This window comes from Artemia sp. Qi Xiang Cuo, chromosome 21 (assembly GCF_049724085.1).
Source record: "Artemia sp. Qi Xiang Cuo chromosome 21, ASM4972408v1, whole genome shotgun sequence".
Lineage (NCBI taxonomy): Eukaryota > Metazoa > Arthropoda > Branchiopoda > Anostraca > Artemiidae > Artemia > Artemia sp. Qi Xiang Cuo.
Genome location: NC_142814.1, coordinates 19,111,666 through 19,127,560, shown reverse-complemented (window position 1 = coordinate 19,127,560; position 15,895 = coordinate 19,111,666). Strand labels below are relative to the sequence as shown.

The 15,895-nt window shown below is 35.5% G+C and overlaps 2 protein-coding genes across 2 annotated transcripts in view; both read right to left on the bottom strand.

The window, feature by feature from the left end:
• Surf4 (Surfeit locus protein 4) overlaps positions 1-1,067 on the bottom strand; it is a 35,214-nt gene extending 34,147 nt beyond the window's left edge. Inside the window, exon 1 of the mRNA XM_089107095.1 lies at positions 957-1,067. The gene's annotated coding sequence lies outside the window, so the exon portion shown is untranslated. The remainder of the gene's footprint in view (positions 1-956) is intronic.
• A 1,913-nt stretch (positions 1,068-2,980) lies between these two features.
• Positions 2,981-15,895, bottom strand: part of ZnT49B (solute carrier family 30 member 9) — an 84,342-nt gene continuing 71,427 nt past the window's right edge. Inside the window, exons 10-11 of the mRNA XM_089107184.1 lie at positions 10,657-10,770; positions 2,981-4,978 (exon numbers count right to left, since the gene is read on the bottom strand). Of these exons, the coding sequence (XP_088963310.1) occupies positions 4,934-4,978; positions 10,657-10,770 (159 nt within the window). The 3' untranslated portion in view covers positions 2,981-4,933. The remainder of the gene's footprint in view (positions 4,979-10,656; positions 10,771-15,895) is intronic.

Genomic DNA, 15,895 nt, shown 5'->3' with positions numbered 1-15,895 from the left:
GATCTGCCACTGACCCCTTCTCCCCTAGATGTGCAATTATATAGCCTAAATTACATATTTTCTATCTAGGGTATTCTCAGAATACCTCTCAGTTATTTCAACCCATGTAGGCTAGGCTACCTGTAAATTGAATCAATTGTGACAAAACAATACTGAAGAAATAATTTAGGTCAATATATACCAAATCATATTATTGAGTTAGGACTAAAGTGAATACACCATTCGATGCCTTTTTTTATGCTGATTACAAATATAATAAGCATTTCTATCGGAAATGAATTTCAGCTCCCCCCCTATATAGGCTATACCTAACCTAACCCAACCCGGAATTGGTATAGGCCTATATAGGGGGGGGGGGCGGAAATTCATTTCCGATAGAAATGATTATTATATTCGTAATCAGCATAAAAAAAGGAATCAAATGGTGTATTCAATTTAGTCCTAACTCAATAATATGATTTGTTATATATTGACCATAATTTACAGGTGCATAGGCCTAATGCATTGAAAAATAGCCTATATAATTTGGGCCTATATATTTGCACATTATGGGTTGGGGTAGAGCATAGGCTAGCAAGGCTACATGCAAAATATGTTAACTCTGATTATTCTGCATATTATGAAGTGTGACTTGTTTTCTTAACATGTATCCTTCTCCCCAGGTAGCTATCTAGGCAAATACCTAGAAATGATGTAGGCCTAGGCTATACTAAGTACTTTATGAAGTTATTTCCAGAATTCCATAATGCTTCCTTGTGGAGATTAGTAATAGAAAACCAATATTCATTTTCCTATTAATCAAAAAATCCCATGTTTAGGGAATTTTCCACCTAGAAAAAAAAAATTTTAGATTGTAGGCTAGCCAGTCACTCCTAACTAGCCCAATTTTTAGGCTATGAAAAATCCACGAATTGGAAATTAATATCTCATTATAATCTAATAGCTCTATTTCTTACCAAGCCTAATTTCAAGTATTTCAATTCTCAATAATAATAGTATATTTTATAAGAAATGTTGCAGGTGTTTAGTTTAATGACGTAGCTGTTACTCGAAAATAACTATAATCCAACTACAAAACATATAGATCCTTAAACAACAATTATCAAAGAAAATCAGGCAAAATTTAGAGGTCAAGAAAATAATTGCACAGAAAAAAAAATTAATTTGCTTTCAAATAAGAAGAGGAATTCTTCAAAATGAATAAATCGTGTTTGTGTTACAAATCTGTTTCAAAAGTTCAGGATTCTTAAGTTCTTTGTCTTTGAAGCATGAATGGTCAGCATGGGCATAATTTACTATGGGGCAGGGAGCAACTGCCCGCCTCCCAAATTGAAATTTAGTTGCTTCAAAACTGAGAAAAGCTTGCATAATTCAAGTATCCAGAAAAATGGGTCAGTTTTCTTTAATATATTTTAGTCTTTATCATACTATATGGCTCATTTTTCAGTTTTCGCAGTCATTTTCATTTGCTTCGAGAAAATTGGCAATTGGCTTCAACAGACAGAGACTCAACCCATACTTCAAAAGTAAGCAAATCTTATGTTCCTTATCTTTGTAATATGAATAAGCAAGGCTGGGATTTTACTTGCGAGAAGGAGAAAACAAAGAACCATTATTGGGCAGCGGAAAGGACGAAACTGGAAGAACAAATGGACCATTATTTCTCATCAAATACATTCATCCCTTTCTCTATGGTAAAATTCAATAGTTTCAGAGTGGTGCAGTGGTCAAATATGGCTCTGAAGCATGGCACTCCGAAAAGCGGATGAAGATTTGCTAGATGTTTTCCAGAGAAATTGCCTATGGATTGTTCTGGGTACCCGGCTGACTGACCGTATTTAAGACAGTAGGCGGTAAATGTGGTTCGATCGCGCTTTCTAGGGCTATAATAAAAGAAAGTTTGAGATGGCTAGGGCACGTTGTGCGGATGACAGATTGCAGAAGATTGTCCTTTTCGACCAAACGTTAAGGGTTAAACGGAAAGCAGGTTCGTCCTCATCTGGTATTGGAGGACGTCATAAAGAAAGATTTAAAGGAAATGGGAACTTCCTGGGATGGTGTAAAGAGGGAGACTTTGAATAGTTTGGGATGGAGCAGGAGCGTGCGTAACTGTGCTGGCCTCGGGCGGCTTGATGCTACGGTGAGTTGTTAGCAGTAGTAGTCTTTGCCCAAAGAGAGTTTTCTTGCTCTTGAATTTATTACTCTGTCGAATTCTTTGATTTCAAATGGGGTTTTTATAATATCTGACACTATTTTTAGTGGCATAGTCAGGGCCACAAGGTGAAGTTTTAGGAAGTTATGGCCCTTGCTAAAACCATTAAAAATTAAAAAAGACACACACCATCTTTGGACTTTAAAAATAGTGATATGAATAGTGCCTCCCGATCACTTTTTCAGGATGATTCACGAAGCAATTTTTTTGCGAAAGCTTGACATGATTCCCATGAAAAAAGAGTTTGCTGTATATCACAAGCAGCGTATCTTCACCCATTCTCTGTTGCGGATTAAAGGTTTTACTATGCAGCTTTTCACGCTGAATCGGTTGGGATATACGGGGTTACTGTAGTCTCTATGGTCTGCGTAGATCAGCAGCTCAATTTCAGAGTGTTTCTGCTGTTTCACATGATTCGAGACAGAGGAATTTCTGAGTTTCTAGATTTCACTAAGAAATAAGCCATAATCAAGGTGGCACAAGAGATTTTATTCTGGAGACGGGAGGATGAAGTCTGCAAATATTTTTGAGCAGGATGGGGGAGGGCCAAAGGCTCAGAAACAAACGCTGCTTTTGTAGAGACAGCTTTATTTTTAAAAATTAAACTCTACCCTATTCTCATGCTGTCGTTCTTGATTGTCATCACATATTCCCAATATTTTTTATTTGGAATATGGATATTAGGATACATTAGGAAAATATTCATCTATTAAAAATATTAGGAAAAAGTTCCTAATATTTTCACTGTCGATAAATTACGCACTAAAACTTGCTATAATCTTTAATTCAACAATATAACATGAACCAAAAAACTAAATGACAAAAATAAATGCAAGTAGCTATTTCTAAAAAGCTCAATGATTTCACTGTTTCCTGAGAAGAAGTTAAAACTGTAAATTCTTGTGGAAAGATCGCCTGAATAAACAAGATTAGTCTTCTATGGCAAATATTCTGCACAGAGATGAACCTATCCTCTAATTGTAGTATTAAAAACAAATCTCGGTAATTATCAGAAAGTCATTTTTCGTAGTATTTTGAAATACCAATAAAAAAATCGTTCAATTGACCTTAAAATATTTGTAAATCCACCTTTGCAAAACCAAAACAAATTAACTGCAAAAACAGAAAGTCACTTATTAGAACTTGTTATATTAGAACAAATTGGCGTACTTCTAGCAGACCTATTTTAACTACGTGCCTACTTGTAGCACAAAAGTGGCGGAAAAAGCACAGTGGTAGGCAAGTAGGCACAGTAGTCAAAACAATATGCCTATTTCTAGTAGACCTATTGTAACTATTCATTTTGATGAGCTCAGAGAGACCCCAAAAAAGGTATCCCATCCTATAAAGACAGTTCCATAGCCTGTAAAGGTTCAACTGCTGACCGATTTTTGGGTATACAAAAACCTAGATGGCAGGTTTTCATTCTATTATATTCATTTAAAGTTAATGCACTCAGTTATACCTTTCATAATGAATAGATTAAAAAAAAAGATTCGATAGGACTGATGGACCAACAGCATTAGAAGTAATTTATACCATGCTGCAGAATACATCTCTATTGAAGATGCCATTTTAATCCCCAAACTCCAAGAATAATACTGCAGCCACTCCATTGTTATTCCATGGTTCTTTTCAACACCTAATAGACATGCCTCAACATGGCCCTAGGTTAAAGTTCAAAGGATTGTTAAATATTTGATTTAACCACCAAATCTTAGGAACCACTAAATAAATCTCTAAAAGTACAAAAATTCTGGTAAATTATTCATTCTCAAGCTTTCAACGCATAAATCCAGCAAGCACTAATATTTAGCTTCCATTATTGGTAAGTAGCAGATCGAATATTTTTATTCAAGACGAGTTTTTACTTGCAGAGAGCTAGAAGGGTAGGTGTAACACCACATTCATTATTCATTTCCGATTTTTACCAATATGTATAGGAAAATACCTGTCTTCATTAAAATTATTCGAAAAAAGTCTCAAATCTAAAGATCTTACTAGCAATTTTTGGAATTAGTCAAATTGATTTTGGTTAATGCTAGAATTCGCCCGTAAACCTAGGATTTGTCAATGTTTAGGATTTTATAGTGATATTTGTGATTACTTTCTGTCTCTAAAGAAAAACATTTAAAGTGTAAAATTTCCTTGCCTAATAAGAGAAAAATAAAATTCATTTTACTGAAAACTTTCTGATTGGGGCTTCTCCCTATTCTTTTTTCTATGTTTTACCTATTTAGGTTATGCATAGTACATGTCTGTTACTTCCCTATCATTTGTGCCTTATGTTTTTCTGTATTGCAATGTCACTTTTTATGTCCATATTATTTGGTATAAGTTATAATAAGTAAATCAGTATATATCTACAGTGCCATCTTCTATTTTAAAGGGGTATTTCGCAACATCCTAACTTTTTATTGTGTCTACAGTCTTTGATTAAATGTAAATCTTTGGTTGCTGCACCGTCTGTGAAAAAAGAAGAATACGAAAACATCTGTTGTATCGAATTCAGCGCCCATTCAAAACACTGATTATTGCCGCATATTGTCAAATATGGATATGTTACCACCATTAGAAAATAGGGGGGGGGGCAGCCACTTTTTCAAATATAGGATGCATATTTAGTGAACCCAAAGCTTATCACACATTTTTTCTACCTTTAACACTTCTTATGCACTAATGGGTTGATATTTAGAAATTAGGATGAGACCAATTCCAAAATCACAGGAGTTCAAGATCACAATGGCGAATCTCTGGGTGCCGCCTCTGAAAAAAATAGAAAATTATAAAACGAAAAAAAAAGAAATAAGTTCAAGTAAACTTGAAAAAGAAGGTATGTAGCGGATGACAATGAAATTTAAAATCAAGAATCTTTGATAAAAACAATTGCATCATAAATTCATAAAGGATCATATCATTTGAAAATTTTTGGTCTCTCACAGTAGATTACAAATTCAGCCCCCCCCCCCTCTGCTTTAAAATGTCAATATCATGATGGGGGTGCTACAATTTCGACTAACCTTCACAAGCACTAACCGTTATAATATCTAAAAGGAAAATCCGTCAGAACCACTAACCGTCATAACATCCAAAAAATTTATAAGTTTATATAATAAGAATAATTATATAATAGTTTAGAAACAAATTTCGGCTATATATTTGCACATCAGGGGGGTGGGGGTAAAGCATAGCATAAATTAAATACGTAACCTAACCTAACCTAGGTACTTTTCCCCCCTAAACCCCAAAAAACTAAAGTTTTAATATTTTAGATATTATGACGGTTAATGGGTCTGACGGATCTTTTTGTCGATGTTAAGACGGATTTTGTAGTGCTCCTGACGGTTAGATGTTAGAACGTCTTCCCTTATGACGCCCTATTGTGAATTGTGTGGCATGAAAACAAATGTTACTACCCTGAAAAATGTTGCTACCCTTAATATTCGTAGTTACTAGGTATTGCTGAATTTTATTTTGTACTCTTGAATAATTTCTTTTCTTACCATGAGTTCTTAAAGAATCAATGCTTATTGTTGGTAAGAATTTGAATACGCTGATCCCCTATTGTGGATATTGTGGCCCGAAAAAGAATATTGCTACCCTAAAAAAAATTCTCGCTGTACAGTATTCGTGTTTACAAGGTATTTCTGAATTGTATTTTATACATATGGATTTTTTTATAATGGGTTCTTAAAGATTGGAGGCTTATGTTTGTCTTGTAAATTGAGTCAAGTGAGCCGTTTCGAAACCTCTTTTTTTCAAAATACTATTCTTGGTTCTAAGAGTATGAAAAAGTGAATGTGAAAAAATTCAGATTGGAAAATCGCCTCAATTTGTGAGACACAGATATTATTCCTATATTCCGGGATTTTTCCCACATTGCATATTCCTAGAGTATTCATGAAATTGTGATTTACCTTAATATATAACTCTGATTGCTGTGTTTAAAGAATTTTCTTTTCAATTCCCCAAGGAATTGAACTATTTGCCGATTATCATATAAGCGTTGCCATACTAAAATTTCAGAAAATATTTTCGGGCGAAACCGAGAAACATTTCTCGGGTAGTCTGAAAGTGAAAAAGAACAGGAATGCTTGTTAGATCCCCTCCCCAGTCATAAACAGCGGGAAGCATGTTAGTATCCATAAAAACCAAACAACTGAAAAAGAAAAAACAAGCCAACCTACTAAAACGAAAACTAGAACGAAAAATTTCAGATAGTATCTCAACCTACAGCACCAAGAAAAATATCAAGATGTTCACCAAACACACAGCCAAATGCTGAAGAAGACAGAACAAAACAGATCCTTTCTCAGTTTTGATAAAAAAAAAAACTAATGGAGAGCGGTTTAAAGAAGAAGAGACCCTAAATCTAAGAAAATTAATATTTTCGGCTGCAAAGGCTAATTTCGATGTGTGCCTTCTTAGATCAGGTATGGCTGACATTTATTTTCAAAATGAAAATCTTGCAAACATTTTGATTCAAAAGTCTAACACGTATCTTTTGCAGGTACCACAGTCGAATGTAAAGTCATAATAAAAAATGTCCTCCACAAATATGTGCTGTATGGACTTGACCTGGATCTTTCTAATGAAGAAATTCAGCTTAAGCTACTAGATGCATCAGGACGACTAGTAGAACCAGCAACTGTAACTAGACTTTGACAAAAGAAGGATGGTGATCTAGTGGACAGTAAATCTGTTCTGATAATCAGCCAAAAAGAAATAGAAGTTGCGATGTATATGGCCAAAAAGTTTGGTACAAACAATACAAAACAAAACCGTTCCAGTGCACTATTTGTCTGATGCATGGCCATACCAAAAATAACTGCAAGCAAACGACTCCTGCATAGCCACAATATGGAGGAACGGGTCACAATCATGATGCTTGCACAGCACGAGAACTATACTGCAAGAATTGTAAAACATATGGGCACTCTTCCCTGCAAAAGCAAATTTGTCCTTCGTATCGGAAAAGACCTGTTATAGTAAGGTTGTCAGACAAATGAGACTTCCGTACTCTACGGTAGCAGCAGGAATTCCCAATTCAGAGCTAGCTCAAAGACTGACAACAACACGAGGTCACTCCACACTGAACCCCCGAAAGATAATGTGAGTCAACCTCACAATAGTGATTTAGAAAGCAGCAGAGGGCCTCACCAAAAACAGCAAATACATGGCATTACGCCTCTACAATCAACACAACAAATACAAAGAAAAGACACGCACTCTTCTCAGCACAGGCCACAGGCAGCCTCAGAGTCAAGCGAGTTGGAAAAAATTGCAACATATTTAACAGTTAGCCATCTGATTCAATCCAGTGGAGAAATGCAGCAAGTGAAGGCACTTGACGACTAGGAAAGCTATCACAGCACTTCTCGGCCCAACCATTTGGGCTTCTGCAACTGCTGAAGGTCAGCTCCTGAAAAGTGCAATAGCGATCCCTGTTTCGTCCCAAAAAAGTGAAAACGAAGAGGCAGATCAAAAAGATTCAGTAAACCTAAAGAAAGTTAGCTAAGGGAAAAAAGCACCTCGCACCCAAACTAGTCGAAAACAGCAAGCAGATAGAGAAAGGGAAGGCGATTTCCTCTCCATTGCAAGTGACAGTTATACAATTGATATGGCAAATCTAGAAGGAAATAATGGACCTTAAAACATTGAAAATCCTCCATGGAATGTGATTTCCTTAAACTCAACTGAGCTTCTAGACTTGACAAATTGGCTAAGCAAAATAATGCCTACATTATATGCCTACAATCTACATGAGCTAAAAAAGATTATCATTCCTGGTTTTAAAATATATAGAAAAGATAAGTCTTCCGACCGCAAGGATGGAGGTTTTACTTTACTTGTTAAAAATAATCTATCTCACTCTGCAGTGCCAATTAAACCATATAATCACAATGTAGATGTTGTTGGGGTCATTCTTCACATAAAAAAATGGTGACCACCTTCAAATATGTTCCTTTTATAATCCCAATGGAAGAAATCCAATTTTTGATGTTTTACGCGAACAGCTAACTGGGCAAAAAACAATTCTGTGTGATGGTTTTAACGCCCGTAGTCACCAGCGGGAAGATGTAATTCAGCCAAACACAGCAGGAAAGTGTATTGAAAAAGTAATTCTAGAGGTATCAGATGCTTTAGTCCTTACACCGTTTGGTCTAAAGACCTATTACAATATAAGGAACGGAAGTTTCTCAACAATTGACCTACAGATAGGACCAGCATATCTACTTCTACAGGTAAAAATCCATAGTGTACAACACCTACAGACAGACCATTCTGCAATTCTGACGACAATAAATGACACAAGCTGCGAAACTGAGCCACCTACCTTTAGATATAACAATAAGAAAGCTGACTGGCAAACGTTCAAAAATATCTTAAGTAATAAAACTTATGAAGAGGTTCTTCAAGCTCCAGAGGTAGATTAAAAAGCCAAAATCCTAACCCGTGTCTAAAAAATGCTGCTTTAGAAAATTCCAAGATCTTCCAACCAGCCTACACTACCCCAATCTAAAAAGACAAACAAAGTATGGTGGAATGATGACTGTAAAAAGGCCGTCGATGAAAAACGCAAACTTAGAAATAAGTTTCAGAAATATCCTAGCACGGAAAATCTTATACATCTCCGCAGAGCAGAAAGCAAAGTGAAAAAAGTAGTCCTAAATGCAGAGCTCAACTCTTTCTGGAACTCTCGGAACAATTTACAACTGGAACTCTCGGAACTCTGGTGCTTGTTGGTTAGTGTCTTGTTTCTTTCGTCATGTCTTTGCTGGTTTTTAGACAAATAAAGTATTATTACTAATTCAAAACCAAATCCATTTGTACTATATCTCAAAAGAAGACTTTAAAACAGATGGCGTTGAAGTACATGCAACATAAACTGTTCGAACTTCCCGCTTCTCTGCGGTTTGTGTTAGCGGAATTTGTTCCAAATTTGCCAACAAATCTGGCTAATTAATTTCGGAATGCTTTTGTAAAACCTCAACAGAGAAGAAAAAACGATTTTCAGTTTTCTTCGAAATAAACGAGTAATAATTCGAAAATAAACGAAATAAATTTTTTTTAAATCGACACTGTCATTTATCAAGAGCTAGAAACAAATTTATTTGCCCGTTTGTCAAGAATGAGAGAGCTAGAGTTAAATATAAGATATCAGCTTCATTTCATTGTGAATAAATACAAATTATCTGAATTAGTAAGTAAAGCACCATCGCTACTAACGTTTAAAAAGGATTTAAATAAGATGATTCTTTCAACCTACAGTAACGGGCTATTCTATTTTGTAGATTATTCAGTGATTATCGTTCCTATCTCTAGTTACTTTTTTCCTCTAGTTATTTTTTTTCTCTTTCTTTTTCTAGCATCTTCTTCTTCTTTCTCTTTTTGTGAAACGTGCATTTGTTGTTGTTGTTGGTTTGTTTCTTGTGATAAAGGCGAAGCATTGAGTTCTACCCTTCTGTCTACCTTGTTCTGAACGCTCACCAACGATATGTCGATATTCAAAAAAAGGACTAGGCAAAAAAAAAAAGGCTAGGATGAAGAAAAAGGGCTAGGCAAAAACTACTACTCAGTGGCCTTGTTACATATGTTAATACTTTTTTTATTGAGTTTAGTGGATTGTGAAGTATTTTCATGTGTAGGACTTTTACCAGTTACCAGATAAGTATCATTAATTTTATTTGTAAGGAAAAAAAATTGTAATTTCTTTTGTCACTAAGAAAAGGAGGCTTAATCAACCTTCAAAATTCCTTTTCTATTACGTCACTATCAAACTAAGCTGATATTTATCCTTTTCAAGAACAGGCACACCCACACAAAGGAGGAGTGTGGCCAAATATAATGTCATATATTTTTTTCTATAAAATTTTCATTTTTCATATTAATGCCAATTCACCCCCTCCCCTGATTTAAATATTACAAATGTGATGTTTTATATGTGCTTCGCATATAAAGGGTTACTACACCCTTGGCGTAGTCAGGGTCGTCCTAAGGCATAAATAATTTCTTAGACCACACTGCTTTTCCATTTACGAAAAATTAAGCAAGAAAAACGGGTTTTCATTTATTATGTGAGTTTTGTTTCCTATTTATTTATATTTTTTTTTGTTTTCTTTCTCTTTGTGTGTTTAGTATGTTTTTATTTTGATGTAAATTAAGGTTTTTAAAACAGAACATTTTTTGTTTCATTTTTTTCTTTTCTTTTTTTTCCGGTTAGAAAGACTCTCAGACTTGGAGCCAAAATGTTTGGAATATTATTGTTTAATTAAGTTTTTATTTTGTTGTATTCGCTGCTTTATAAAAATCACAAACTGTTTCTCTTGCTTAATTTTTCGTCCTATGGCTGTGTGTGAGTGCGTGAGAGGATGGGAAGGTCATTTAAAAAATACGCCCTTCTTCTAAAAACCCTTAAAAAGAGACCAAAGGAGTTAACCGACCTTCAATTCCTTTTCTATTCGATCGATTTCAGCACCCAAGGTATCTACAATATTTTCACCATGTTTCAACATGAAAACTTCAAATTCATCTATCGTCTTTAGTCTGTGAACTTCCTGAAAAGAAACAACAAACTTGTAATTAAGTTAAACCTAAATTAAATTAAAATCACAAAATCAAAAGTTTCAGCCGTGAAAATTTGGGCTTGTTTGTTGATCAAACTTGTCATATTATAAGCAGCTGTACTCCAAGAATTATTAGAAACTTTGAAACTAAACCAAACACAAACCAAACGAACAAAACAAATTTGAATTTTCAGCTGTGAGATTTTGGACTGGTTTATCAGTTAAATGTTTTATCAAACACTATATCTGAAATATCATCAGAGCAGAGACTGGATAGCTATTTCCTTCAGAACCTTCATAATTATCATTAGCATTATGTTTTAGGATCATTAAGGGAGTTTTGGTATCACTAAAAATTCCAGCTGGATTACTAGAAATTTTCTCTCTCCCTTGTTATACTACTTCATATGTTCAAATCATCCCTACTTTTCTAAGCGTGGCAAGGGGTGGGTATGTAGGCAATCCTGCAACAGACACTTCAAAGGAGAAAAATATTTCTTTACGACAGCCCCCCTCCCTAACCGTGGACGACCTGCTTTCCGTTTATATCATCCGCACTTTTCTCATTATTTCATCGTCAGACGTTGAAAACAAAATCCGACAAAGAAAAATTAAACCATCTGTATACCGTTGATTAAGAATTCTTATTACATCCTATCAAGGTCTGCAGTGCATGCTTTAAATGATATTAAAAAACACGTAAAAAGGGGAAGAGAGTAAATTTTTCCAATGGAGGTAAATTCTGCATTTTCTTTATTTTTCTATTTTTTTTTTCTTTTTTTGTGGAAATGGCTATGGATATTATTCTGCCGTTTGAAAAGCTATGGGAAGCCATCCAAAGATGTTTTTCATATCTTAGGGCCTTATCACAGTCTTATCAGGCTTATTGCAAAGCGATGATTTTGTTTCTTTCTTTTTCTTTTTTCGCTAGTCTTTCTTTTTGCTGCCACTTTTGCAGTATTGATTGTTTATATTTTTGTATGGCTTTGTTTTTATTTGTGTATTTCTTTGTTTATACTTTTGTATTGCTTTGTTTGTGTTTTTGTTTTGGTACTCCGCTAGTTTTTACAATTTTGCTTGGTGTTTAAAAATTTGGCTTTTATTTATTAATACATATTTTTCAGGAGGCTTTACATTAAATATTTTTATTGTTTTTTTATGAATACGGGATGCAGAGCAGAGCCTATGATCGAGCAAAATTTAATCAGCTCCAGCCTTTTGTACTCAGCTCATCCTTATCTACAAAAAATATAGACGTTTTTACTTTTATAACTTTAATAAGTCAAATAATATTAACATTTTGATTATTAATATCAGTATATGTATATTAAACTGACAATGCACATTCATTTGTATTTTTTCAGCAAAGTGCAAATTATGTTCTGGCCTTGGGAAGGCAAAGGGGTTTTGAACCCTACTCATGTTAATTTCTGCTCGTTTTGAGCTTGACTCGGTTATTTATTGTAATTTCTGTTCCTTTTGGGTTTCATTTATTTATCAATGATAATGTGTGGTAATTTCACGGCTGGTAGATTATTTTATTCTATTTTTGCTCATTTTTGGTTTAATGGAGTTCTTAACTTTTCTTTGAAAAACTTATTTTGTGGAAAAAACAATTTTAATTAATTTCTGTTCGCTTTATACTGACATGGTCTTTTCAGGGAAAAAGAAAATAATTCTTTAAATCTTTTCGTTTTTTTTAACACTTTATAGTTTGCCTGCTATTTGTATGCTGGATAAAAATTTACAGCAATTTTTAACAAGATAAACCCTTTACCCTTTTAAAAATCTGGACACAAATAGTAGTGTTTAATTTAGTTTCATACCTCCTCTAGCTGACCTGAAATAGAAAACTTGATACCATTCGCCAAAAAAAATCTGTTTACTTTCTTTGACAGCTTGGATATACGCTATTTTGATTTGGTTAAATTTTAAGAGCAGAGTAGCCCCGAAAGTTTGAACATAATATCCTCAATCGTTTTTGGGATACTGCTGAGATGTCTTATTGGGAATTAGCATTAACACAGTGCATTTTGATTCAATCTTAAGGCAACATTTAATTTTTAAACATAATGGGCAAACTGGAGGGTGGGCGTGCGAGGGTAACTAGTTGCCCTCCATAACTTTAGACTATTAAAAAGGGCATTAGCCCTTTCTAATTTCAATCGAATGAGCCCTTTTCGAAGTTCCTAAGACAACTACTTCGATACGAAGTGCCCTGGTCTAAAAAAAAAGAAAGAAAAAAAAATAATAATACATTGTACCCACATCGATCTTTACTATAGAAATGTCAAGCCTTCCAATCACTTTCAACTATTAAAAAGGATACTAGCTCTTTCAATTTCCAGTCAAATGAGCCCTTTTTGAGTTTCTGCGTCAACGCTTTCTATAAACACTTTATATGCCCCCAGGGCATAAATTATAACTCTTACCCCGAACGCTCTGAGGGAGTTGTCATTCTCAAAGACCTAATTACCAAAACTTTCAACTACGTTAAACAAGATGGCTATCTCAAAATTTTGATAGGATGTGTTTGGGGAAATGGTGGGCGTGAGAGGGGCGTTAGTTGCACTCCAATCACTTTCAACTATTAAAAAAGGCACTAGCCCTTCCAATTGCCAATCGAATGAACCCTTTTGAAGTTTCTACGACCACACTTTCAATAAAAACCTTATATGACCTTGGGGCATAACTTACAACCCTTGCCCTGAGGGCTGGGGGGGGTTGTCATCCTCAAAGACTTAATTGCTATCTCAAGAAAATTGCTATCTCAAAATTTTGATTGGATGTGTTTGGGGAAATGGTGCGGCGTGAGATGGTGGGTAGTTGCCCTCCAATCAATTCCGACTATCCAATCGGATAAGCACTTTCTGAACGACAACGCTTTCTACAAAAACCTTATATGCCCCAGGGCATAACTTAAAACCCTTGACCTAAGGGCTTCGAGGGGGTTGTCATCCTCAAAGACATAATTTCCGGACCTTTCAACTACGTTGAACAAAATGGCTATTTCAAAATTTTGATTGGATGTGTTTGGAGAAATGGTGGGCGTGAGAGGGGGGTTACTTGCCCGCCAATCACTTTCGACTATTAAAAAGGGCACTAGCCCTTTCAATTTCCAATCGAATGAGCCCATTTTGAAGTTTCTGCGAAAATACTTTCTATAAAAACCTTATATGCCCCCCGGGCATAACCTACAACCCTTGCCCTGAGGGGATTGGGGGGATTGTCATCCTCAAGGACATAATTTCCGGACCTTTCAACTACGTTGAACAAAATGTCCATCTCAAAATTTTGATTGGATGTGTTTGGGGAAATGGTGGGCGTGAGAGAGGGGTTAGTTGTCCTCCAATCACTTTCAACTATTCAAAAGGGCACTAGCCTTTTGAATTTCCAATGAAATGAGCCTTTTTTGAAGTTTCTAGGAAAAAACTTTCTATAAAAAACCTTATATGTCCCCAGAGCTTAACTTACAACACGTGCCCTGAGGGCTGTGGGGGGAGTGTCCTCCTCAAAAATATAATTTCCAGATCTTTTAACTATGTTGAACAAAATCTCTATCTCAAAATTTTGATTGGATATGTTTGGGGGAAAGATGGGCGTGAGAGGGGGGTTAGTTGCCCTCAAATCACTGTCGACTATTTAAAATGGCCCTAGCATTTTCAATTCCGAATCACAGGAGCCCTTTATCATCTTATTACGACAAATATTTCTATAAAAACCTTATATGGACCCAGGGTATAACTTACAACCCTTACCCTGAGGGCTGTGGGGGAAGTGTCATCCTCTTAGATATAATTTCCGGATTTCCGGACCTCTCAACTATTTTGAACAAAATAGCTATCTCAAAATTTAATTGGATGTGTTTGGATAAATGGTGGTCGTGGAAGGGGTTTTAGTTGCCTTCCAATCACTTTCGACAATTAAAAAAGGCACTAGCCATTTTAATTTCCAATCAAATGAGCTCTTTTTGAAGTTTCTACGACAACACTTTCTATAAAAAAAACCTTATATGCCCCCAGGGCATAGCTGAGAACCATTGTCCAGAGGGCTGTGTGTGTGTGGGGGGGGGGGTGGTCATCGTCAAAGACCTAATTTCCAGAATTTTCAACTTCTTTGAACAAAATGGCTCTCTCAAAATTTTGATTGGATGTGTTTGGGGAAATGGTGGGCGTGGAAGGGGTGTTAGTTGCCTTCCAATCACTTTCAACTATTAAAAAGGGCACAAGCCCCTCCGATTTCCAATCGAATGACCCCTTTTCGAAGTTTCTACGACAACTCCTTCGATACGAAATACCCTGGTCTAAGACCAAGAAACCAAAAAACCAAAAAATAAATAATACATTGTGCCAACATCGTTCTTAGGCAGCGCTATTGCGCTACCTATGATACTACACATGTGCCACTGTAGTGGGCATTTAGAGATCCTCTTCTTCCCTCAGAAGACCAGGTACATTCAAACAAGGCCGTATCCAGGGGGGTTAGGGGGTTTGAACCCTCCCCGAAATGTTTGTCTGACTCGTAAAAACGTAACAGAATGGACATAAACAAATTTTGTATGCGTTTTTTTGAGGTTTTTTGTGTACCCCCCCCCCCCCACAAAATTTTTTTTTAGTAAAACCCACTCCGAAAAAAAAATCCTGGTTACGGCCTTGCATTCAAAGGGTGCTAAATTTTGTTAGGATAAAAATATTGCACCTTTCTGAAAAAAACTAGTCGAAACTCTGAATATTCCTCCCATTCGTGGAAAAAGGTGGGTGTGGAGCAATCCTGCAACAAATATTTCAAAGGAGAAAAATGTTTCCAAGGAACAATCATCTTAAATACTGATTTTGCCTGTCTTTCCTCACAAGAAATCTACCATATTTTTCTGAATGTTACACGAATTTAGACTCTGTATATTTTTGGGTCTTTACAGAGATTACACAAGATTTACATAATTGTAACACTTGGCAAAAAAAAGAGTATCTTCATTGACAAGTATCGTACTGAGAGATCTGAATTTGCTCCGTTTGTGAGGATAGCCCGGTGCTGGGATGCTCACAAGAATCTTATTGATAAATTTACTTCTATCCTATTACATAAAAAGAATCTTAAATTCTATTTGGTTCAAAAT